General features: G+C 47.1%; 1 protein-coding gene across 1 annotated transcript; it reads left to right on the top strand.

Moving 5' to 3' along the window:
- Window positions 1-258: 258 nt before the first annotated feature.
- Window positions 259-26,491, top strand: FAM120C (family with sequence similarity 120 member C). The gene is made up of 16 exons (XM_083718486.1): window positions 259-1,077; window positions 8,824-9,070; window positions 11,019-11,101; window positions 12,842-12,970; window positions 13,347-13,449; window positions 14,559-14,644; window positions 15,752-16,068; window positions 16,354-16,639; window positions 16,766-16,937; window positions 17,304-17,553; window positions 17,951-18,065; window positions 22,047-22,256; window positions 23,008-23,209; window positions 23,648-23,786; window positions 24,265-24,322; window positions 25,488-26,491. The coding sequence occupies exons 1-16, from the start codon at window positions 472-474 to the stop codon at window positions 25,788-25,790; spliced, it is 3,306 nt and encodes a 1,101-aa protein (XP_083574612.1). The 5' UTR covers window positions 259-471; the 3' UTR covers window positions 25,791-26,491.

The following is a 26,491-nucleotide window of genomic DNA, read 5'->3' as shown; positions in this document are numbered from 1 at the left end:
AAACATGGCGGACCCCTCAGGCCACCGGGAGTTGTAGTCCCAAGTCGGCCGACTCCAACTTTTGGCGGCCCGGAGAACAACTTTCCCCGAGACTACAAGTCCCATGAAGCTATGCGGCCCCTGGAAAGCGCGAAGAAACCATAACAAGATGGCGCCTTTCCCGCCCTGCCGGGAGTTGTAGTCCTGCCGCCTCGCATGGTCCTTCTGACTTTAATGAGAGACCCTCAGAAACGGGACTACACTTCCCGAAGGGCTCCGGTTTCAGCTGCGGGGGAAGGAGGAGGAGCGGAGGAGGAGGAGGAGAAGGAGAAGAAAGCTACAACATGGCGGCCGCGTCCATTCCCACGAACCGGGCGCTGTGAGGAGCCAAGCGCCAGGAGCTGGAGCAGCTCTGCCTGTGCCAGGTCCTGGTTCCGGGGGTGCCCGCCCCGTCGCGGAAGTGGGGCTCGCACCCCTCCGCCGCGCGCGGCCATGGGGGTGCAGGGCTTCCAGGAGTTCGTGGAGAAGCGCTGCCCGGGGGCTGTGGTGCCCGTGGACCTGTTGAAGCTGGCGCGGGCCGTCGGGGGCCGGGGCGGCGGGGGCCCTGCCTACTGCGCCGCCTTCCACCCGCCCCCCGCCGGCTACCCGCACCCCGCCGGGCCCGCGCCGAGCCTGGGAGCCGTGGTCGGTGCTGGCCCCTACGGTCACCCGCAGCCCGGCTTGCCCGGCCCCGCCGCCGCCCCGTGCCCCGCCCGGCTCCTGGTGGATGCAGATTCGGCCTTGCAGCGCCTCTACGGCGGCTACCAGACGGACTGGGTGTGCGGGGGCCAGTGGAATGCCATGGTGGGCTACCTGGCTGCCCTCTCGCAGGCCTGCCTCTACCAGGGCGGGCTGGAGCTGGCTGTCATCTTCAACGGAGGGCTCGGCAAGGAGAGGCTGCCTGAGTGGGGCAGGAAGGCGCAGGCGGAGAGACAGACAGCCCAGCTCATCGCGGGGCATGTGGGCAACAAGGGGACCCCGCCACCCCGGGCCTGGTTCCTTCCCCCGGCCTGCTTGGGGCACTGCGTCCGCTTGGCCATGATTCGATTCCGGGTCAAGGTAAGGCCCACACCACCATCCCGAACGCATCCCATTGCATTTCGTAGAGTTCTGCTTCGGAAACGTTGACCATCTCTGTTGGTTCTTGCACTTCTTCACACTCATTGTTTCCTGACTCCCATTTTAGTGGGCATTTTTGTTATATTTCGTTCATCTGTTGCCCATCATGGTTTTCCAGATTTCATTCTATCAGAATTCCTTGTCGCTCAGCACCTGTTGCCTTCCCTGTCCAGCAGCTCTGGCACCTTTCCTTACAGTTAAGGCCCTCTGCCTACTAATTTAGCAAAGGTGTTGCTCTCACCTTGTCTGCCACTGATATCTCTTATTGCCTGCCTTTTATTTTACCCTACACATTTTTAATTCTAATGCCTAGACTATTATGTTCCTGGCAAAGTCAATATGTGAGTTGTAGTTCACCTGAGAGCCAAACATCAAGCAGTGGGGCATCCTTCTTGACTTATAGCCTGGCCTTGCAAAAAAATAAAATAAAATCTGCGGAGGTTTCTAACTCTGGAAAACGTCTGCTATGTTGTCCATCCAAGTGGGCAGGGGTGGGGAACATGTGGCCTTCTAGATATTAATGGCTTTCATCTCCCATTAGCACCAACCAGAGACATCTGGAGAGCCACAGTTTTCCTCACCCCTGATTTATGACATATTGGCAGCCTGAAATAATCAGTTTTCTACCTAGTTATAAAACCTCCACTGCTTGGTCAACCGGAAGTAATTCTTCCTTACCACAGGCACTGTTTTTACAAAGTTACCACAGGCTGCAATTCTTCCTTAGCACAAGTGACTGGCAGCTTATTAACCAAATCTGTACTGTGTCTTTTCACGCTACCCATCCATTTTTCAAGCCTGTTACATTCTGCCCCTTCTCCTTCTTTATTCTATTTTTAAGTACTTAAATTTTTGTAATCTCTCTTTAATTGATTCATTAATATTTTTGAAGCTAAAGTTTTTGGCATTAGATTTTTGTTTGGCTGAAAGAATAACATGACTAATTCTGGGCAGATCTTCTCAGTGTAACCATCTGTGCAATAAGAAATAATACAAGAGTGTTTGCGTCACCTATTTAAGCCAAGCCTGGACAATTGTAGGATTGAAATTAGCAAAGTGTTATGGGTTGAGTTTTCTATGGCTGTGTGAACTTTATACTGTTTACTTTTGCTAGGAAAACTAAAATTTGCTAGAAAAATGTGGCCTGGACCAACACCTAAAGTTAGTATCTAGGACACAGTTGGATTTGCAGTTGCTTCTGTAGGCTTCTGGTATAAGAGCAAGGTGCGTACTACGCTGTATACAAGAAAATGACATTCAACAGGATTAGAACCCACACCCTCTCTCACACAGAAGTGCTCTAGTATAAAGCATTATACTGCTAATACAGATCAAAATATATTTTAATCATTTCACCCTGTGAAGGGTGATTGTTTGCTCCCCATACCTAACAGTGGGCAAATGGCAGAAGTACATTAGATGTACCCATAGTAGGTAACGCAGACACACTCAGGAAGAACAAGAATTGGTGAATCCCCTTACAGCATGGTATGATGCAGTGCTTCTTGTAGTCTTTGGTTCTGGCAACTGGAATTCAAATCTGAAATTGACTAAGAGAAGTCCCTGAGTTGCCCTGCCTGGACGTTGCACAGCATTCTGCATGATCCTTACAGGGTTAGGGGGTTGGTTGAAATGACAATCAAAAATGTCTCTGTAGGCAGATGTGTGCGAGAAAAACCAAGCGGTGGGAATAGAATTAAGCAGCAGCAGCAGTGGGAAAAGTGGATATGTGAGCTTGTCCCATGTCAGCTGGTGTCACATAGTGGCTGTTAGCGTGAGGCCAGGAAGTTCCATGTTCAAATCTCACTTCGGCCACAAACTTGCTATGTGGTCTCAGGCAAGCCACTGTTCTCTCAGCCTCCCATATGGTCCCTCCCATATGCTGACAATATACCTTACAGGGTTGATATCACAATTACTGATTACTAATGTCTGCAAAGCGATTTAAGAATGTAAAAGATGGACATTAGTTCAGGCTTCCTCAAACTCGGCCCTCCAGATGTTTTTTGAGACTACAATTCCCATCATCCCTGACCGCTGGTCCTGCTAGCTAGGGATCATGGGAGTTGTAGGCCAAAAACATCTGGAGGGCCAAGGTTGAGGAAGCCTGCATTAGTTAGTCCCTTCCTCCCTCTGTCTGTCTCTCTTCTCTCTCACACACACCTTTCAAATCTGTGTGTAAAGCAAGTAAAGGCAAGCCCAAAGTTGTACAGTGGTGCCTCGCAAGACGAAATTAATTCGTTCCGCAAGTCTTTTCGTCTTGCGAGTTTTTCGTCTTGCGAAGCACGGTTTTCCATAGGAATGCATTGAAAATCAATCAATGCGTTCCTATGGAAACCACCTTCAGACCAGGTCCGGGGACAGTCTGTCCCCCGAACTCTTCTGAAGGCTGGCGGGGGGGCGAAAGTCTTTGCTTCCCCCCGCCTGCCTTCCCGGGACAGTGGAGACTTCTCCGCTGTCCCGGGGCGATTTAAAAGCCCCCGGGAAGGCAGGTAGGGGGGACAAAGACTTTTGCCCCCCGCCAGCCTTCAGAAGAGGTCCAGAGGGCTCTCCAAGCTGCGGATAGCAGCCTGCTGCCCCGCGCAAGGGGCACTCTTAAGCAGAGCGCCCCTCGCGCGGGGCAGCAGGCTGCTATCCGCAGCCTAGGCTGAATGTTGGCGATGGGAAGGAAAACCTTCCTCCCACCGCAAGTCTTCAAGACAGGTCCGGGAACAGAGGAGAAGTGCTGCGCACCTTCTCCTCTGTTCCCGGACCTGTCCTGAAGGCTTGCGGTGGGAGGAGGGCTTTCCTCCCCACCGCCAACATTCAGAATGCTGTTCTGAATGTTGGCGGTGGGGAGGAAAAACCCTCCTCCCACCGCAAGCCTGGGAACAGAGGAGAAGCCCTTTGCGCCTTGTCCTCTGTTTCCGGACCTCCCACCGCAAGCCTTAGGACAGGTCCGGGAACAGAGGAGAAGGCGCGCTGCGCTTCCCCGCTGTCCCCGGAGATTTCCCTATGGGCTTTCGTCTTGCGAAGCAAGCCCATAGGGAAATTCGTATTGCGAAGCCGCTAAAAAATTGGAAAACCCTTTCGTCTTGCGGGTTTTTCGTTTAGCGAGGCATTCGTCTTGCGGGGCACCACTGTATATCCAATCCTTGTGATTTCTAGGTCCCTGTCACCAGGGTTTTCCAAGTGTTGATCAACAAGTTCTTCACATTTGAAGATAGCCATTTGAGAATTCTAGAATAACTGCAGTATTGCTCATGGTGAACTGGAACTTAGTTATCTTCTAGGGTCATTTAAAAATGCAGTGCAATTTCTGTCATTCATGTGTGAGATGTGAAATTGGTCACAGCGTTCAGTGTTGCACAAGCTGCCCTTCTCCTGTGTAGAACCTGATGGGTTTGCTGGCCTTTTTAAAGACACACATTAAAGACACTTACGAGAAGCACAAGCAACTCCTTGGCCACTTTGAAAATAGGATGCAGACTAGATGGGCCTTTGGTATGATCCAACAAGACTGTTCTTATGGCGTGCTTGGAGCAACGTGTCTGGCTGCAGATGGAGAATACTGGATTTCAGCTAAATTCCCTCAAATAGCTGCATGTAACCTCCTGAGGCCAAAGGTAAATTGGCAAGCAAAGGCTTGGAGATCAGCTGAAGTTGAATAAGCTTTGGAAACAGCTGACCTGAAACAGATGAGCTTTAAATACAGCCTCATTTAATAAATGATCAACCCATTTTTAAAAAGTGTGTTCTCAGCACCACTTTGAGTGCATTTGGAAAAGCAGTTTTACAATATTGGGCACACACTTTTAATAAAGCCCTGTTGATTTCAGAGAGAGAATTGAATCTGCCCTTATATCATTCCATTTGAAATAAGTGAGACATAAAACATACTGTATGTTGTTTAGGGGTGGAAAACAGTTGAACCCAAGGTTTTGGTATTAGTCTTGTGTCGTTATCTCTGCAGTGGGCAGGATTCAAACAATTCCACATTAAGTCCCTTTGGATATATCCAAAGAAGCTTCTCAAAATGTTAGTTCCCATACCACAGGGCAGTTTTGAAAACTGAGGGAGATTTCAAAAGCAGATTATAATAATCCAGGTTGGTCGGCTATTCCATTGTGCCACGGTGGGGGGCAGAGAAAAGAGGAATGGAAACCCACTGGCTATGCCCAAGCCTGGGCTAGTATATTTCTGTATATTGTGGGCTGGATGGATTGAAGGGAGCCGAAGCCTCAAATCAGAGCAAAAGTTCTTAATAGTTTGCTGCTGAGCATTTCATTCCATTCTCCCTGTTCATTTTTGCTAAGAGGTCTTGGGTTTTGCACTAAAGAAGTCCCAGTCTCTCGCAGTTCAGAATCAGTGCTTCAAGTCCATTACGATATGAAGCCTGTGTGTCTAAATTTTGCTCTGTTGCCCGAAACCATTTTGTTTTCAATACTGTGTGTCATGGGAGAGCAGGGAGTGAGGCTCTTAAAATGGTTGGAAGCAGTAAGTGTATAAAGCAAGAGAGACATGTGGAAGGATGGGGATTCATACACAGTGAAGTGTGGATTCTATACTGAGATACCATGTCGCTTGTAGGCATTTAGCAGAAATAGCCCTTCATGTTTTTAAGGTTCTCTTCCTGTAAAAAAGAGAGATGGAGAGATCTAGGAGCTTGCTTCTCTCCCCCCCCCCACCTTTAAAAGAAAAAACTAGGGGGCTGTGTACTGGAGCAGAGGCCATGTTCTGTGCTGTCTATCATGATTGTGGCTTTAATCTCTAAAACTAAGGTTTTGGTTACGAGAAATAACTTTTCAAATTCTTTTGTTGTTCATTTTTGGAATGTATATTTGGCTTTCGGTGACCTAACATGTGAGTGTGTTACCTTAGGAGTGCAGTCTTCTCGAAGTGTGGATGGGTGGTCCTGCAGTAACCTAAGGTTACTCAGGTATATCAGCTAATCACCAAATGGCACCTTAAAGCAAGGTTATGGTTGCCACAACGCAATGTCTATGCATCTTTTTAAAAATGAAATTTGCTGTAATTATTTGCTTCATTTCTATACTGTTCTATATTTTAAAGAAAAAATATCACAGCAGTTTACAACACATTAAAACAGCAAATAGAAGAATACAGAATAATACAAATTCAAGCTTCAAGGAAAATATTTCAGATCCTTCTCTACGGGACATTTGATTTCCCCCATATTTATTTACCTTCCTAATTTATATAGGTGCCCCATAGCAGAAATACTCTAGGAAGCCAGGGTGGTGTAGTGGTTAGAGTGTCAGACCAGGACCTGGGAGATCTGGGTTCAAATCCCCACTCAGTCTTGAAGCTCACTGGGTGACCATGGGCCAGTCACAGGCTCTTAACCTACCTCATAGGGTCATTGTAGGAATTAACTGAGGAGGGGGGTGAACCATGGACTCCTTGGAGAAAAAGGTGGGGTATAAATGCAATAAAAAGCTCTTCTGCTTACCTGCTTAAGAAAGTTGGAGGGGCAGCCAGGTGGAGATGTCAGTCGCCAATTTGGTGCTCAGAGATCTCCATGTGGTCACAATTGGACTTGCTCCAGTTGCAAAACACACCTGGTGCCTGGTGAAGTTCTAACACTGTCCTGAAATTATTGTGTCTTATTGTTGGCTTGTGTGGGGACAGATTGTGATGATGCTAGGTGTTGGAATCTGTATGTTAATTCAGATAATATGTATACTGTATCAGTATGTTGGTACTTGTCTTGCTATTTTTCTGGTGATTGCTATGGCTCTTAGTGTTTCTCAGGGCAATGAACCTATAAGAAAGGAAGGACAGAGTATGATTTAAGCTCTTGGATGAAGTAGAACAATCAGCAGCAATACCAGCATTCTGTATTTACTGGGTGGGTGGGCATGGAATCATTCAATGCAGGAAACAGGAAAGGACACAAATAAAAAGAATAATTGACAGATGTTTGAGAGGCGCCAGGAGAAGCAGAGACACACTTCGATTTCTGATCCAATGAAGTTAAATTTCCAAAATTGCAGGTGGGAGAAGGCAGCCAACTTTGCTGAATCAGCCTGATGTCTATGTAGTCTAGCAACCAGCCTAGTCTTTGGGAGCACACAGATGATGGCTTGCTCCTGGTATTCAGTAGGTTTTATGCCTCTGAACATCAAAGGTATTTATCATGGATTTGAGTATGGATGGTCATATTCTCCATGAATTTGACAAAAAATAGTTTATACAAGCTAATTGAGCTAGTGAACCATCACCGTGTCTTGTAGGAATGAATTCCATCATTGTATCCATTAACCCTCCCTAGCAAATACTTCTGCATCATCCTTAGCAGGCCCTTTTCATGTTTTTCAGGGACATGATCTTTAAGCCTAAGGGGTTTGCAAAATGTTCTTCTGAAAGGGCTAAAGATTTCAGCTAAAGGACTAAGGAAATGCTAGTGGCCGCCATTTATAGCAAGAGTAGCAACTTGCTTCCCATTAAATGTCAAAAAAATAATTTATTTTTGGGTTGGGGCAGAGGAATAAAGCCTTAAGACAGGACCCAGTCCCTTAAATGTTCAATAGTTGGATAATAGGGTGGTCCAAAAACCCCCAGGATCTGCCTTTATATTGTTTTTTAAAATCCTGATTTGAAAGATTATAAACAGCCATGTTCTTGCTGCTTTGCCATTAATCACCTTTGGTTTTTAAGAGTTTCTGTCTTGCTTCCAGTTTGTTTTGCTTGGTTTCTTTCTCACACTAAAATAGCTTTCCAGCCTCTGTCCCTCTTGAGAAATATGTAGGGAATCACAGGAAACCATTAACTGTATAGGTTACGGGTGCCAACCATTTTGGGCCTCTGGGCACATTTGGAGTGAGTGCTGTGGGTGCCATGCCCTCCGATAACTTCTCTTCTCCACCCTCACACCACCAGGACTGAACGATAGAAGTGCACACACTTTACTTTCCCAAGGGGGGTCTAGGTAAAAGTCAGATCTGGGACTGTGAGCCGTGAGAAGCACATAGAGCTGAAAAGGGAAGTGACAAAGAACATCATTCTTCAAGCTTCCCCCTTCAGCCCTGTGTACTTTTCAAGTGAGAAACAGGTAACCATCCTCACCACCTCATGGCCAAAGGGGGAAGGGAATAGAAAAACTCCATGGATGCCAGATGGCACCTGCAAGCAGCATAGTAGCGATCTCTGGTGTATATAATGTCTTTTTCTTGAGAAACAAAGAAGGAAGGAAGGAAGGCTGTTGACCCACTTGATATGAGATAAAACCTGTAGTGTGGGATATCTCTTGAAAATTGTCAACACCTAAATCTAGTGTACATGTAATATTTTACAAACTCCTAATCATGATTAAGAGATAGGAACCTCCTTCCTCCCCACTCCCTTTCCCCTTCTAATTCTCCTCCTTCCTCTTTAGTGTTATATTTGCCCTGAATTTCTCACAGACCACGGTTAACTTTAACCAGAGTTTGTGGAACAGCATGAAACTGAAACACATGATGTCTAGACACCTTGTTCTGATGACATTTTTGATATTCACATGCCATACCTTTCAGCTTCTAAAGGGAAGTGAGCCGCTTTCCTGCATATATAAGCAGATGGAGTCTGTGGAGGAATTGCCCTGAAGTGAATTCTGTACTGGGGGGGGGGGGGCTTAACAGAAAGCACGAAAGAGCTTTGCTGCAGTGTGCCTTTTTACTCAGCCTCGTCCCTTCTTTTCTGCAGGTGTTCCAGAGCCTGGAGGATCATCATCAGGAAGTGGTATCCTTCTTCCGGGAGAATGGTTTCCATGGGCTCATTGCCCATGACTCCGAGTATGCCCTCTGCAACATACCTTCCTATTATAGCTCCCATGCCCTCAAACTGAGCTGGAATGGCAAGAACCTCACCACCAACCAGTTCCTGATGCAAGAAGTGGCCAAGCAGCTGGGCCTCAAGCTAAGCAGCTTTCCCATCTTCGCTGCCTTGCTCGGTATGTTGAAACTGGATGGGCTGAGTGGTGAAGTGAGTGAAGGTTTCAGAGGCTTAGGTCCAATTCCCTGCTTGGGCAAAAAACTCACTAGGCAGCCATGAGCAAGATGCTCTCCCCTTGGCCTAACTCACCTCCCACAGTTGTTGTGAAGGCTGTAAAAAGAGTAAAACATAAAATCAGCAGGAGTAGGCAGTGGCACACTTCAGCAGCATATATTTCAGTGCCTTGACTTTAAAATGAGGGGTACAAGTACTCAAAAAATTGTGTTAGACACAGTCTTTTTTCTGCCTAACTATAGCATTCCTAGGGTGTTCCAAGATCCGGCTTAATTTTACACATGGAATGTCTGGTATCTCTTGGGCTAATGAGAGACCCAGGAAGGGCTGTCAAATCACAGGTGCTAAAATCATTTTCAAACTCCCAATTTCCTCAACCTCCCCCCAACTTCAGTGTTTGGTGCTACTCAAGCTGAGAGTGTCTGATCTGGGGGAAAGAAAAAGAGGGTTAGGATGTGTCCAGATATTGGCGAAGGGCTGCTGTGTATTTATTTATCTAATTATTATATTTATATCTCACCTTTCCTCCAAGGAGCTCAAGGTGGGACACATGGTTCTTCACCGCCTCCCTTAATTATCTTCACCACAACCCTGTGAGGTAGGTTAGGCTAAGAGACGTGATTGGCCCAAGGTCACCATTCATGGCTGAGTGAGGTCCTAGTGCAACACGCTAAATCACTACACTGCACTAGTATTGGCAGGAACTAGAAAGAAACTGGAAAGTTGTCTGAACATGTGAAGCTGCCTTCTGCTATATCTGATCCGTGCAGAGTTAGATCATCCTGCCTAGTATTGTCTGCTCTGACTGGCAGCAGTTCTCCTGGATAAGATATTTTTAACTGGGATGGCATTACCTCTGGGCTGCAGCCCCATGCCAATGTGTGTCTTTTCAATATGAGAAAGAAGAGGAACGTGCAGTGAAGATGAGAGAGAACTTAAATTCTGTTCAGGACATGAGTGCTGTACAGGACATGAGTGGGAAAAGGCTTTGAGTGAGGCTGGGAGCATCTGGAAAGTGGTTCTGTAAGTGATCCACCATACCTATGACCTCAGAAAACTTTAGGAGACGCCTTGGTCAAGGCCATAAGAACAGTCCCTATGAGTCCAGCTGAACACTATACTGGCAGAAGTCTAGAACGTGGATGGAAGCCAAATGTGCTTGCAATTTCTGGGTCATTGCTGGCACAAGAAGCTTCCACAGAGAGAAATTGAATGTGGACAGACAATTCAAGTTGCTCCTCTCAGAATGAGGTATTGATAACTCCAGACATGCTCTCCTTAGGAACTTCCGCCACCTTGGTTGGGCTTGGATTCAATTTGTGCTTTTTTTCAGCTGGAGGAACATGTCAAATGAAGTAGCTCCATGCAAACGTATATAACTTCTGTACTAGAATGTGGATATGTGTGTGTTGTGTGCAGGAGAGTCTTTAGCATCATGCTATACTTAATGTATGGGACGTGGGTGGCACTGTGGTTTAAACCACAGTGCCGCTTGGGCTTGCCGATTGGAAGGTTGGCAGTTGGAGGCCCTGCGATGGGGTGAGCTCCTGTTGTTCGGTCCCAGCTCCTGCCAACCTAGCAGTTTGAAAGCACGTCAAAGTGCAAGTAGATAAATAGGTACCACTCTGGCGGGAAGGTAAACGGTGTTTCCGTGCAACCCCAGAGTCGTTCGCAACTGGACTTAAATGTGAGGGGTCTCTTTACCTTTACCTTTAAACTTAATGTGCTTAAACCTTAACACTAGCAGGTTCAGTCCAGTGAGACCTTTTTCTGCATACCTGTGTTTTACCTATTGGAAAGGCAGAGAAATAAATTGGATGGGGGGGGGCAGAGGGTTTGAATCCTCTTGTTTGTTGGCCGCTGTTCAGTTATTATCCCCTTTTTGCTCCCAGGGAACCACATTCTTCCAGATGAAGATTTGGCTGCCTTCCATTGGAGCCTTCTTGGACCAGACCACCCACTAGCTTCACTCAAGGTAGTGCCAGCATCCCCTTGTCCTGTCTTGGCAGGAAACCCTTTGGGGAATGAACCGGTGCAGTGGTGTCTTAAGACTTGTGAGGTGGATGGGAACTAGCACTCCAAAATCTTTTGTCCACAACTCTTGGGAGACATGATTGTTTCTGAAGAGCGGCGGGAGAGGCAGTGCTTTCAAAACCAGTTCTGGGAAAGGGTGGCTCTGATGTTTAGAGTGGTGGTGCTGAGGATAGCTCTACTTGAACTCCGTACGACATTTGTCCTTCAGACAAGTGGGAGAAATGCAGTTTGGACCAAGGCTAATAAAAACTAAGATTTCTGTCCCTAGCTCTGGAAGAGGAGTGGAGCATCTCCTGATGTTGGACTCCAACTCCCATCAGCCCCAGCATAGCCACTGACCACTGTCAGACATGGTGGAATTTGTAGTTCAGCAACTTCTGTATAGAGATATAATGGGGTTAGGCTAGGTCTAGAAAAAAAGAGTCACAGCATGACTCTTGGGGGGTCAGGGTGCATTTTTCCAGCATCATTTTGTTGTTGTTTTTTGCTTAGTTTTTTGTTTTTAAACTACTGCCACAGCTTCATATAGCTGGTGGACTTTTCATGGATAGAGCCACACAACAAGAGGAGGAAATTCATGATGAACCTCTGGCATGGGTTACTCTCCTGTTCTCTGCCAATGTTACGCTCCATGCTGGCTGCTGTAAAGGAGCTAAGATCAGTACATGCTTTATGCCCTAGGCAGTCGTATTTGCCAGGGGTATGCCAGTGTTTGATTTGTGTTGTAAGTATCTTTATTTGTGTGAAAAGGTATGTCTCCTAGCCCCACAAGGGTTCTCAAGGGGGCTTAGGAAACAGTTATAATAATGCCATACAAAACCTACATTGGAATTAGAACATCTTAAATCGATACAACAGCCAAGATAAAACAAAGTACATTAGTGATGCTTGCTCAAAGGACTAGCTAAACAGAAAGGTCTTGGGAAGTGAAAGGGGATAAGGAGGGTACCATTCCTGAGAAGGCCATGCCCCTTAAGGTGATGGGAGCGCACCCAGAGAAGGGTCTCCCCTGATGCTTTGAGAAAATGAGTACCTCCCAAGTAACTTGGCAAACACAGAAATGTATGAAGAGGAGATAATATGACTTCAGACATGCAGTGGGTGTATGGCAGGGAGCTGTAGCCGATTTGCACTTCATATCCCTTCATGTTTAGAGATCCCAGCAGTCTTCCTTCATATTCCTTTACTATAGCAAATGCCAAACAATATGTTGTATCCCCAACAAACATGATTGTTATGTGAATCTGCCCTTAAACTCTGGTGTCAAAGTCAGTGGTGCGCAGAGGATCCTGCTTTGGGATAAGGCAGTTGAACCAGGTGAGCTTCTGTCACTAGCAAGAGCTGCTTAATAGGGTGGAGCCATTTCAGGATCTGGGAGCACCATGCTTCTGCACTAGGGATCAGCAGCCGGGAGGCCCCAGGGCCAAATTTGGTCCCTGAAAGGTACAAGCCATGTATCTTCCTATGGCACCCTATTGCAAGTGCAGAGAAGAAAGAGACACGTAGAAAGGGTCTGCGGCAGTAGGACTTCCTGTTCATCCACCTGGTGGGTGTGGGGACTGTCCCCCAAATAGCCCTCTGGTAGAAGTTGTTGCTTACCAGGCCTGTAGAGCACAGAGATGTTGCCTTGCTGCTGTTTGCCTTTGCCAGGGATTTTAAGTGCTTTGTGTGCTGGTTCTAGGTGCGCGCCCATCAGCTGGTCCTGCCACCCTGTGATGTAGTCATCAAGGCTGTGTCCGAGTATGTCAGCTCCATCAAAAATCCCTCCAACTTGGATGTGATAGGGAGAGATGTCTTCAAGCACTCCCAGGTGAGACAGAGCCTGTGGTGCAGGGCTAAATTTCCACTTATCCTTGTGGCTGCCGTGAAAGTTGCAGGCAGTGGAGAGGTTTGGGATAAAGGGATCCACAGAAGGAAAAGAGGCTTATTTATGGGGACTGCTAAAATGAGGGTTAGATCCTGGGTTCCCGTTTCAGCGCTTCCGCAGTCCACAAACAGCTGGTTGGTTCATAGTGGCCTGAGCCTCCAACCCCATAACAATAGCGGATCGCATAACATTATAGCCCTCTTTGCTGGTCGACTTGAGCAGTCGGTAGGATTTTCACACCAAATGCCATTGCGACTTGCAATTGGCCGCACTCCTGTCCCCGCCCCTGTCACTTTCTTTTCGTCTGGTTCCTCCCCAGTCCAGGACCGAAGATAAAATTGAGCGTTTCAAGAAGGCTGTAGAATACTATTCCGTGGCCACGAAGGCACCGCCTACCCCAGTGGGCCAGTCCCCGTATGTTCGTGAGTATCCAGGCGGCGCTGGTCAACCTCACCTCTCTCTCAGCCGTGTTTTCTCCCGCTGTCCAAGAAGGTGAGGCCCTGCCTGATACCCTATGGCGCCCTCCGCTGGGAGAGATCAAGTCTGCACTTTTCTCTAGAGTTGCCACCTCCTGGCCCAAAGAGGGCTTGGGTGCCTTTCATTAGCCACGTGGCTGGAAGAAGTTTGGAGTGGCTTTTCCAGTGGCCATGCATTAAGGGAGCCAGAAACTCCACCTTTTGAACTTCTCTGTGTCACGGTCTGCTAAAGGCACTGGAGCACCTTTCCAGGCCATGTGCTGGTAATCTCATTGAGCCATTCACACATTCTGCCCTCATACAAAACTATTATTAACAGCCATTTCTCATTGTCCACAGTTGTGTGTTAAAGTTACATAGCAAGAGTGCATTCTCAGGATCTCTTAACGAGGCATAGCTAATCTGGGTTAAGTGCCTCTGAATATGCCTACTTGTTTAAGGATATAGGTGCCTTGATGGACTTTAAATTCCCCTAGTCCAGCATCTTTTGCAAGAATCTCAATAATCAGAGGAAATATGGAATCTGTTGAAAATTGAACAATGGTTTGCCAGTGAACTGCAGTCTACTATTTACCTTTTGCTGGACAAGAGAACTGGTATATCAATCAGCACCCCCTACTTTCTTTCTTTTTTTGTCTGTAGTGACTTTTCAGACAAAATTCCTCCAGGATTTCTGGACCAAAGTATGTGTCCTCATTCTGTATTGAACACCACCCTCTTCTCAGGAGATGTACACAGATCTTTGAGAGCTACTTTCCTAAACCATGCTGCCATGTGCAGGGGTTCCAGCATGGCAGAGTAGCATAAGGTTGGCCAAAGGTACAAAGTCAGAGTCACCAGCTTGGGAAAGACATAAATGACTTTCCTTCATATCACAAAAATATGACTCCCCCTGCTCACACTTGCTTTTTGAAATGTTCATCAACCACATCCTAGTTTAACCAACTTGTACATTGGCAGGTATCCACTCTTAGTCTTTTTAATGGTCCTGGCAAGGGTTTGCTGGGAAAATGGAGATTCCTGTATTTTAACAAGGTCACAATTCTGTGTTTCAGTTCCAGCTTTTGGGCCCAACCACTTTGGAGGGGCAGCACCTATGAACCGCAATCCAATGGTACCGCTCCCTTCTGGGAAGGCTCTGGTAAGTCCCCAGACTTGCTTTAGTTAGATGTTCAGCTTTTCTTGATAATTTTGTTCATTACAGTGTTCAAGACAGACAGGTCAGTGGCTGTGCCTCCTTATTGCTCATTGGGTTATTGAGGGGAGACTGTTGCTTGTTGCAAGCCCAGCCTACAACAAGCTTATTTGTATTTCAGTGGAGGGTGAGGTAGTAGAATTCTGGATTGTGCTACTTCAGGCAGCAAGGGGTATTCGTGTGTCATTTTTAAAAATGCTCTCTTATGCAAAAAGCCGCATAAGTATAACAGACTAGCACATAAAAAAGAGGCTTGTGATAAACATATTCCTCTAGTTTACAGCATTCAGAAACATGACACCCTCTCCCTCCTGCACTCAGACTGAAGTAGTACAATCTGGAATTTTACCACAGTCTGTCTCATTCTTCATAAAGTATAAATCTGCTGACCAAGGCCAAATTCTGTGTTTGCAAAGGGTAGGTCTGCACCTGCAATTCATTCATATGCAGGTGCTCTTGCGAGCATTTGGTCCCGTTTCAAGGAGAGCTATAAAAGTGTGCCATGAGAATGATCCCCTCTTGTTACCACTGCCCCCTTTAAAATCTGTTGCATTGCATCTTCTGCCAAGCCAGGGCTGTGCACATTCCATGAGTCTGTGATACCATATGGAGTGTGGCATCTGACGCATGTTATCATCATAGGCATCTCAGCCTTTAAAAAAATAAAAGTCATGTTACTAATTCTTATAGTTGCTTGAGCTAAAGATGTAGACAGTACATGATCGCAGAAAGAGGATTGGACCATATCTCCAAAGGGAGAAATTTCCGTGCCTTGAACCCGTCCTCCCATGCAGAAACACATAAAAGTGCCTTATACTGAATCAGGCTACGGCTCCATCTATTTCTGACTGCCAGCCACTGTCCAGGGCTTCATGCAGAGCTCTCTCTCATCACTTGTTCTTTGAGCCCATTTTTTACTGCAGATGCTGGGGATTAGAGATCTGCCTGCAAAGCATGTTCTCTGCTGCTAAGCTGTGGCCCTTCTCCAGATTTGCTCAGGTAGCTCCAATGACAATCTGTCAACCCTTTCCCCCCCTTTGCTTCCATCTCCAGTTTGCACCTCAGATGGGGCCAAAGATGCAGTACCATCCGCCTTCTACTCATGGCGGTGTTGCCACCTCTTCGTCTTTCCTTCCCGGCCCTGGCTCCAGTTTTCTCTTCTCTCCACATGGCCTGGTGGATGCAGCCCCTTTCCACGAGGACCCTGCTCTGAAGGGCGGACACTTCAACAACTGGCCTGTTTCATATGACAACTGCCCCGCCAAGTTCCCCAACCACCACCTGAGTTCCAAGCCCTCCCCATCGTCTGGGCCTGGGTCTTCGCCCTCCTCCTCTTCCGATGGAGAAGAGCACAACGGAACCAACTCCAAGTGAGTGGGGACCTAGCGGCATTTTGAGATCTGCAGGACAGACTGGGGTGGCAGCTATGGATGTATGGAAGAAGGTGGATTGGAGGGGCCCATGACTGCTGTTCATGGGTCTGGGAAAGTGCGTAGCATTGAGCAGGGATGGTGGAACCAGGAGGATTCCTCAGTTTTGATCTCATGGTGTGGTGGGGTGGGGGAAGAAGCTGGATAGAAGGACCAGGTCCTGGCTTTGCTGCTTGCTGCGGGGTGTGAGACTGCTAGCGTATCCCTTTCCTCTCACTGCTGCAGCCACGTCTCTGAATCCGGACCTCGCAAGTCTGGCTGGGAGGATCCTGGGGCTGAGAAGAGGATGACTCAGGGCTGGGGGCAGCCACCTGGGGGCACTGGCAACTCAGAGAGGAGCCTGAGTGGGCCTGAGGCTCACATTCCTTCGCTGCTCTCCATGGCAACTCGCAACCACATGGATATCACCACCCCACCCCTGCCCACTGTTGCCCCCGAGGTGCTTCGGGTGGCTGAGCACCGGCACCGGCGAGGGCTTATGTACCCATTCATCTACCATGTCCTAACGAAGGTGAGCTGGGGGTGGGCAGTGGACCTTTTGAGTTATTTTAACTGGCTCTCTGGGGTGGCCTGGAGGGCAGCACAGGGGCTGAGAGCCGGCAGTCCTGGACCCTCAGTTTCCAACCCTCCATTCCAGGGTGAAATCAAGATCCCCGTGTGCATTGAAGACGAGTGCAACACCGAGCTGCCGCCAGCAGCTGTCCTTTTCCGGGCTGCGCGGCAGCATGTCTATGGCGTCCTCTTCAGTGTGGCTGAGACCCAGAGGCGGATGGAACGGCTGGCTGTGCGCAAGCGTATCCCTGTGAAAAGTAGGTGATCCCTTCTTCAGCCTGTGGTTGCTTTACTGTTCCAGTGTTGTGTTCATAAAAGTGGAAGGTGGGCCTCCCAGAGGTATCCTGGGCACTTTTTGGAATATGGAGATTCATTGGCAGCAAGGGCCTTTTTTATTGCCCATTGTGTTGAACTGCGGTACAGGTTGGCCTTGACTTGCGGTACATGCCTGCTGAATAGGTTCGGTCGTCATTGACGACCTGGTTTTGTGTATCTGTCCTCTAGGTGGGCTGGGTCCAAATGGTGTTTCTCCTGATCATGTGAGCTTGGGGAAGTGCCTTACAGGAACAGTGTGCAAGTGTTTTATCCTCGCAGTCAGATGGGCCCTGCTCTTTCTTCCATAGCTCCTCCAGTTATCGTCAAGGAATGGTCGGCGTACAAGGGGAAATCCCCACAGACTCCAGAATTGGTATCGGCCCTTGCTTTTCGAGAGTGGACGTGTCCCAACCTCAAGAAGCTGTGGCTGGGCAAAGCAGTGGAGGACAAGAACCGACGCATGAGAGCCTTCTTGGCCTGTATGAAATCTGACACCCCCGGCATGCTCAATCCCGCCAATGTCCCCACACATCTGCTGCTTATGTGCTGTGTGCTACGGTGAGTGGGGCAGGTCTGGCCATGATGGGTGGGAATCTCAGGAAAGAGGGCTCCTGAGACAGGATGGGTGGAATGGCACAGCAGGATTTGGAAGAATTGTGGCTCTGTGTACGGGTGGGTGGAGCGCCAGTTACATCGTCTCCTGACTTGAGGCTTAAAACCTACTCTAGTAACTGAAAGTACATTTTATTTACTCATTTTGAGTTTCCAAGAAAATACAAGATGTATATGCCTATCTAGCTAGCTATTAATGTTGAGTCCTGTTAAAACGCTTGTAACCTCCGCCTGCATTAAAGTTAAATAGCTAGGAAGTGTCCCTTGGGTTTCCTTTCCTCCCCAGTACGTAATGGAGTAACTCTTTTGATTTTTAAATCCTGTCATTATTTATTTTTTTAAGATACATGATACAATGGCCTGGGGGTCGGATCCTGCATAGACATGAGTTGGACGCCTTCCTGGCCCAGGCTGTGTCTGCTCAGCTATATGAGCCAGATCAGCTTCAAGAACTGAAGGTAAGGTTGAGTTTGGATTTGATTTTTGCAATCTTTATACCCTCAGGGCAGGAGTGGGGAATCTAGGATAAGGTTACCAGACGTCCCTGTTTCCTGGGGACAGTCCCCAGATTTACAAATCAGTCCCCATACAAAACCCATTGAAGTTGAAAAGTGTCCCCGGATTCATTGAAAAAAATCTGGTAAACTTAACCCCTGACTATGAGAGTTAGAGTCAAATTGCATTTGGAGGGCATTGATTCCCCATCTCTGTTGCAGGGAATCTGGAAGGCAGTTCAGTGGATTAGAGCTCGTGGGCTAAGGAAGGGGAACCTTTCTTGTCCATGAGAGGCAAAACCTTCCTGCAAATCATGCATTTTTTGCAGATGCACTCCCCTTGTCAATGCTTCCTTGCTGCCTATCACTCACCCATCCCATCCCATCCCATCTCCTCTCATACTGCTGTTGTTCCTGCTAACCCAAAACTTCTAATTTTGCAAAACCTGAAATTTCAGACTCCTGTCTTGTCTCTGATGGCAGATGATACAATGGGTGGAATTCAGTATTGTTCTAGGACAAACATTCTGTCTATCCAAGCATTGCAGCCCTTCTCCCTGCCTGCAAGGTGTTTTGGATGTTCTCTTGACGCCCCCTCCCAAGTCAGTTTTGGGACTCATGCAGGGGGGGGGGAGCCCCATTGTTCAAGTGGAAGTCCTTGCACGGGGCTTCTGCTGACAAGGCTTGTTAGACTGCAATTCACCTATGTTTGGGCTGTTCTGCTCCAGACTGCAGGTGAGACATCATATATTCCTTGTACATAGAGAATGAGCATGCAGGCTTCTTGGTGGTGGTTGAGGGAGGGTCTGGTCTAATATCTTGGCTTTCTTACTGGTATTCTAGTTTTCTGTCTACAGGGAACCTTTTCTGTGCATGAACATTCCATCATGAGAGCCCCGGTTACAGAGGGGCCATCCACAAATGGGTTTACTACCACTTCCTGTTGCTTATGACCACAAGACCTAAAACTTGTGATGTACATAAAGCCATCCTGCATGTATGACATTGGATTGCATAGACCTTTAAGCAGAGGAATTTGATGTAGAGCAGTAGTGAAAGAAATCCGTGGCATAGTGTTTAGAGGTGTAACAGGAGGGCCACTGTGATCTTTAAAAGTTGTCTGAAGCAGGGACTTCTGGTTGGAACTATGGCGAACTGAGATAATGTCTGCTAGCGCTACACTAGCAGAGAGGAGAGGTGGCCAGGGGATAAATCTGGCTACCTAACTCTCCTTGGGACTAAGGGATGTTGAAGAGCACAGCCTCAGATATTCTGAAGAAGACATTCATTGTTGTACTGAGGGAAAGATAAATCTCTGTGGAGGTGAAATGTGTCTACAGCAAGGTGAATATATTGGCTTGAGCACTGCATAATCGCTCTTAAACTAGAGCTTAAAGTTTGCACCCTCCTTATCTTAATTATTATTAGTAGGACTGGAAAGAAAGGAATATAAATTGGATTCTGTATTTGTCAATTAATAACACACAGAGGGAAAAGACTGCAGACAATTAAAAGCAATAACAGATAACAGACGGAAAGCCTTTTCAAGAAGCTCTAAATAATTCACTGCCTGGAAATATTGGAGCTCAGAATTGCTTGTAATTTATTTTTTACGTCTTTTGTAAGCCCTTGTTTCTGTGTGCTGAGTTGATGGAAAATGAAAGTGGGAATTGCTGTCTGCGTCACAAAACACAGGGAAGCGAAGACAGCGTAATATTTCATGCTGACACTAAAGACATCACTGATCCTTAAACTCATGCAAAGGCACAGCTAATAGACTTAAGAAACAGATTACAGGAGATGGTTAAGGAGATTGGGATACAGATAAGACGAATGGGAGGTGTAGGATCTGCAGTCGGCGAACAGAGGGGCCATTTTTGTCTAAATGTGAAAAAAATACCAGATGGAACTGAGGAGACAGATTTATGGCTGCCAGAAAGGTGGGAGCTGATGACGGAATCTGCTGTAAAGTTGGAAATTTACTGACCACAAAAAACAGCTGATGACAGTTCAAAGCATAGTTTTTTATACTGAATGCGCTTTCAAAGCTGTGTCTGATATGTGGAATAGCAAATACGCAAACAGAAAAGGAGATGGGGGAAAAGAAAAGAATGAAAAATGATTTAATGAAGATTTAACAGGCCAACAAAGATGAATTACTACATTACTGAGAAAGGTTGGAACCCCTGAGGAGAAACTCACCACGAGGAACTGGGGGAAAATATACATATTGGACACTTGAAGATAACAATGCATAAATGAAGACTTACTGAGTGAGAAAAGATGTCTGGGAAGAAAATTTGAGATCTAGCAGATCCCATCTAGCAGAATGGGGAAAACTGGGTATTTCTGGAATGTAAATGCTACATATTTTGAGTAATTGAAAATACAAATAATTGGCAGATAGAGAAGCGGAAGCCTTTCCCCCTCTTTCGTCTCCCCCCCCTTCTTTACTCTGTTTTCTTTATGATTCTTTTTGGTAGTTTATTTTTCTTTTGATTTCTTAAATGAAGATACATAAAGAGAGGTGATAGGCGATGGGGCCTCTGTGGGTCCTTCCCAGGGTGTGAGGCTGAGGAAGAGGTAAGCTCTCCCAGGTGACAGCTGAGAAGACTCTTCCTTATATGGGGATTGAAGTTTATGAGCGAGGGCTATATACATATAATTCGGTGTTTTATTATTATTACTATTATTGGTGTTAATGTTTTGTATCTGTTCTTCTTTTTTCTCTTTCTCTTTTCTTGTTCTTCCCTCTCTCCTCTGTTTCTTGGCTGTTTGATTCTATTCGCCTTAGATACTATTTTACTGTATTGTGAAAACTTTAATAAAAAATCTTTGGAGAAATAAAAGTTGCCTGAAGCAGTAGAACCAGCGCTCCTTTTGCTAAGGAAAGAAGTGCTGGGGCTCAGGTCTCCTGGAGAGCCAGAAACCATGCCCTCTGGAAGAGAGCCCTGCTTCTTAATATATTAAATATGGAGGGAGGGGACAGGTTGCAGGTACTCCCTGGGAAGGAAGGACACGTTATACATACCTGGAGGTATTTGCATCTAGTATTTTTTTTGTTCCTTTAAAAATGGGGCATGGTCTAGCAAGGGATAGGTAGAAAGGTGGTAAACGTGACTAAGAGAAGAGAGGGTGAGAGTACGATACCCACATGAGCCGTGACTCCTGAGCGCATTGCCCAGTGTAGAGCCACTAAAAGTTTGGCGCACAGAGAACATCTGGCAGAGAGAGGTCTGCCCTGATGAGAGATGGGAAGATTTGGCGGAACAGGCCTGAGCCCTAACAAATTTTGGTTTGGGGTGTTTGCACCTGGTTCCTGCTTCTGGCCCATTATGTAGTAGATTAATCTCTCCAGGGTTGGTCAGAGCAGGGATCTCAACAGACCCTTTTAACCATGGGTAGGCAAACTAAGGCCCGGGGACCGGATCCGGCCCAATCACCACCTAAATCCATCCCGCAGATGGTCTGGGACTCAGCGTGTTTTTACATGAGTAGAATGTGTGCTTTTATTTTAAATGCATCTCTGGGTTATTTGTGGGGCATAGGAATATGTTCATTATTTTTTTTCAAAATATAGTCTGGCCCCCCACAAGGTCTGAGGAACAGTGGACCGGCTCCCTGCTTAAAAAGTTTGCTGACCTCTGCTTTTGACGGATATGCTCTCCTTTTTTTAACCCTGTGCTATTCATACGAGTAGGTTTGACTTGGTTGACTTTGGAGGTCAAAAATGAAAGCCCTGTGCTGTGTCTCAGGCTTCCATCTGATACTTATCATCATCATCACCATCATTATCATTTTCCTGTGCTAAACCTCATTGATGCTCTCATTACAAGTACAGGCTTGTGGGTAACTCACTCGGTAACTGAGGTCTCCGTGACAAAGTGCGGGACTGTTACTAAACTGAGCTCCTTGATGGCTGAAGGTATGTTGCTTCCATTGCAGATTGAGAAGCTGGATCCCCGGGGAGTTCAGCTGGCTGCCCTATTTATGAGTGGAGTGGACACAGCCCTTTTCGCCAACGATGCATGCGGGCAGCCCGTCCCTTGGGAACATTGCTGCCCATGGATCTACTTTGACGGGAAGCTTTTCCAGAGCAAGCTAATCAAAGCCACGTGGGAAAAGGCACCCCTGATAGACCTGTGTGATGGACAGGTAAGGGTTAGCACTCCTAGAAGGAAGTGGCTGCTGACCAGGAAGTGGCTGCTGACCCTGCTGCTGACTTCCTGAGTTGCTGCTTAGTCCTTGATTCAGAGCCACATCTAGTTGTTCCTGTGCATTCTACACATGCTCACCTCCTAGTTGTAGGTGAAACTAAGAGTGTTGTCAAAAGTTCTCTGGCTGCTGCTGTCTAATGCCTTTAGTTACTCCCCCCCCCCACCGCAGCACCCACCCACCAGCAGTATTCAACAGCTGAATGTGCTTTTTTGTGTATTGTTAAGCTGCAGGCACAAAGCTAATGAGAAACTGCCACTCTGACTGGCCTGCTGCCATGACCAAGCCTCTGAGCAAAGTGGTATCTGGCTTCAATCTATGATCTGGAGAATGTACTTTATTACTTCATACTGAACAGAATACACCACAAGGCTCTCAGTCTTGTTAGGCATTTTTACATCCTACTGATTACAGTGGGGGAGTCAAAGTGCTTAACTTTGACGGGATCACATTCTCCATCGTCTCTTCAAATAATTGTCAATGCAGCACATAATATGTGCCCTTGGCACCCTTCCTCCCAAGATCATACCCAGGGCAAACTGCCCTAACTGGCCCACCCTAGTTACTCTCCATGACCTTGATACTGTTCTACTGGATACGGCAGCGGGAAGTGCCTGGCACTTTTATAATACCATCAAACTCTGGTTCAGTTATTTTTTTTGTCTCCTTCCTACTCCTCCTTGATCCACAGAATGAACAGGTGTCCAAGGTAGAGAAGATGAGGCAGAGCATCCTGGAAGGCATCAACTTCAACCGCCAGGCTCCGCCTCCCCTGCTCCCACCTCCACCCTTTGTATCTTCCATGGCCCCATCCTTTTACCCTATGCCTCTCTACCCTCGCGCCATTGGTTCTGTTCAGCCTTCAGCCCCTGGGAGGACCAGAGGCTTCACAGGTAAGTTGCTGAGCTTCCAGTTGCCTCTGTTATGTGTTTGTTTCATATGATTTATAGCCTGCTTCTCTCTAGCAAATAGTGGGAGTTACATCATATCCTATTTGCCCTGGCAGGAAGCTCTTGATCTAATTTGCACAAACTTCCTCCTGCAGGCTCCCCCCTCCCACTTTTTAATGTTTGGGGTAGGGGTGGGTTTCTTTTCTTTTTAGGCAAGCTGTTCCCCACCCGCAGTCTAAAGTAGTACAGTCCCAGAAACAGTTTTGCTTCCTCGCTTGCCCTCCGTCTGTGCAGTGATCTCTGTTGAGTTTGCAGTAGGGCCATTTCTTTCCATCTCTCATGCTTAGACCTTGAGACCATCAGCTGCGGGTGCAGGTGATCAAATAGGGTGCAAACCATCCTACTCTGCTTAGTTGCTTACTGATTCTTCCCTTTTCCTAGGTCTTCACCCTATCCCGCCACAAGGAGGCAAATTGGAAATTGCTGGCATGGTGGTGGGCCAGTGGGCTGGAAGCAAGCCATCCCGTGGGCAGGGTTCCTTCGGCATGCAAGTGGTATCTGTTGGAGGCCCAGGGAAAGGGTAGGTGCTACTAGACGAGTCACCTTGGCTTCATATAGCCTTGATTGTCAGGAAAGGGTCTTGTTTCCCTTTGTCCCCTGCAGTTTTTTGAGATTTGGGGTTCCTAGTGAGGAGTGGGGAGCCTGGCCCCTGGATTCAGCACCTTTCTGTGGAAAGGGAAGACGAGTCTCAACAGTTTTGGAAAAGAACGAGAAGACCAGTAAATCGGGATTGAGTGGGGAGAATCCAGAGCAAGTTGAAAGATCTTAGAATTAATTAAAGATTAAAGCTGAATGAATCTGCCTTTTTAATGAATTAATTGTTTCATCAATTAGATTTCAACAGATACCTTTTGTGATAAAAGGATATATAACCAATTTGAGATTTAGGATACTAAGCTAACCAATTTAATAACTTACTACTTTGGATGAGGAACGTTATAAAATCACTCATTTCCATTCGTAAAATTGAGGTGTTGCACCTTTCTCTTCTGTTGCAGCCGTGGTCGTGATAACTCTGGAAAAACCCCCAAAGGAAACAAGAAAGTGAGCAAGCAAGTATGTGTCCCTGCCTCCCCTCTTGTTCCCTGTGCAGTATCCAAACCCCTTTTTATGTCACTGGTGGATCCTCCTTTCCCTCCTCTTCTAAAAGTATCTGCCAACTTGCTGCCAAGGGATACCACTGCAATGGCCCACTTTCTGGGTACTCTTCATGTCAGCCGCTATGAGGCACACTTTGGAAGAAATAAAAATGGATGCTGCAAAATAGGGCTTTTGGAGGTCTGTCCCCCCCCCCCTTTGGGAGAACCAATAATCCTTTCTTTTGCCTGCTTATTTTCAGCTCCTTTTCCTTCTAGGGGTGGCTGAGTTTTCCATCCATAAAATGAGGGTGATGTTTTAGCTCATCGCCAGCAAAAGAAGCCTTTCAGTATAAAGATTAGCAGATTGCAATTCACCTGTCTATTGAATGGTTCCTAGGTGGAAAAGAGCTACCTGGGTATGAGAAATAAGAGAACTGTTTCTCTCCTTGGACTTCACGTCTTGCACCTTTTTTGGGGGGGGTCACATTAATTTATTATGTTTGATTCTGCTACGGAATTTCCCCCCTATGTTTAGTTCAAGGTATTCTGTTCCACTTTTGCTTTCTTTTATTTGGCACCTGTTATTATATTTCATATTATATTTATTATGTTACTATATTTCATATTATATTTCAAGTAGATAAATAGGTACCACTCCGGCAGGAAGGTAAACAGCGTTTCTGTGCGCTGCTCTGGTTCTCCAGAAGCGGCTTAGTCATGCTGGCCACATGACCCAGAAGCTGTACGCCGACTCCCTCGGCCAGTAAAGCGAGATGAGCGCCGCAACCCCAGAGTCGGTCACGACTGGACCTAACAGTCAGGGGTCCCTTTACTTTTACCTTCATTATCTTGCATCTTTTGGGATGGAAAAAACTCACGATTTGGCAGTGTGATGCCGGTGGACAAGTGGCTCTGAGGTTAAAAGAGTTCACCTCGTGGACTGGTTTGGAAAACAGTATGGACTCTGTGTGTCATGCTGCATGCAAGGCAAAGGATTTTGATAGAAGCAGCCTTCTGTCCCTACCTCAGAAGTGTTTGCATCTTTAGGTTGGATCTCTCTAGTCAATATCCCAGGACCTGGGTGTTCTACTTAGTTTTTCCAACTCCAACCCCCACTAAAGGCCTCCTCTTGTACTTGCCAGGGCTCTGCAGAAGGAACTGCCAAGACACCAGAGTTTAACAACAACAACAATGGTGGTAACAGCAGTAACAGCAGCAGCAGCAGCCGTCCTCAGTCCCAGGTGAACGGGAACGGGGGCACCACGCCCACAGTGGGCGAGGACCCAGGGGCTGGAGCCTGCCCCTCAGCCACATCACCTTGTGCCTTAGCCAGAGACGCTGACTCGTGCAATAACAACAGCCCGTTCTTCGGGACGCTGAGCGGGGATCCTGAACGGTGCCCAGAGAGCAAGCTTTCCTTCCCAGCTCTGCAGAAAGAGGAGTGAATGGAAGCCGCCGTGGGTCCGATTGGCTGGCAGTGGGGCGGTGGAGAGAAGTGTCATGGCGTTGCAAACTAGTGGGGCTGGGGGGGGGGAGGATACACCACTTCTGCAAATCCCCAGAATGGAAACATTTGCGCTGGTGAGAATGGTTAAGTGGTGGGGAGGTCCGGGCGCAGAGCTTTCTTGACAACTCGCATTTGGAGGGTTTGTGTCATGGGTGCTTCTTCTTCCCTGTGAGTAGCAGATGCAGCCCTGGAGGGGTGGTGGTGGAGTGACATGGGATGGCTTGGGGCTCTTGTCCCACCTTGGGTGACCACATCGGCACTTTTTGCTCTCTGCCCCTTGAATTTGCCATTGTGCCAATCGGATCCCAAAGGACGGCATTTTTTGTTTCCTTTTAAATTTTTTATTTGAATTTGTTTTGATTTTTTTTAATTTTATAGGGGGGGGAGTTGTTTTTAGGGTGCAAGATTTATGGTAATTCTGGATTTGGGGAATGGGATATTTTTTAAAGGAGAAAAAGCCGGCAAGGTTTTATTTTAAAAAGGGGCAGATTTTTCCTGCCTGCCTTGTTAATTTCTTGCCAGCTCCCCCACCAGCAGGCCAAACAGCAGTGTTGCTTGGGCGGGGGGGATGGAGGCAAACAGCATGGAGCGAAGTTTTTTTGGGGGGGGGGGTGTAGGAAAAGACAATGATTTTTAAAA

Source organism: Podarcis gaigeae, assembly GCF_964106915.1.
Source record: "Podarcis gaigeae genome assembly, chromosome: 17".
Taxonomy (NCBI): domain Eukaryota; kingdom Metazoa; phylum Chordata; class Lepidosauria; order Squamata; family Lacertidae; genus Podarcis; species Podarcis gaigeae.
The sequence above is the reverse complement of the archived record's forward strand: the minus strand, read 5'-3'. Positions and strand labels throughout refer to the sequence as shown.

What these genes read in the sequence shown, in the direction of transcription:
- FAM120C (XM_083718486.1), top strand. Translation starts at nt 472, where the DNA reads ATGGGGGTGCAGGGCTTCCAGGAGTTCGTGGAGAAGCGCTGCCCGGGG. An exon ending in GGGCCAGTCCCCGTATGTTC is followed by an intron (nt 13,450 to 14,558) that starts GTGAGTATCCAG and finishes TCTGTGTTTCAG; the next exon opens with TTCCAGCTTTTGGGCCCAAC. An exon ending in GTTGGAGGCCCAGGGAAAGG is followed by an intron (nt 23,787 to 24,264) that starts GTAGGTGCTACT and finishes CTTCTGTTGCAG; the next exon opens with CCGTGGTCGTGATAACTCTG.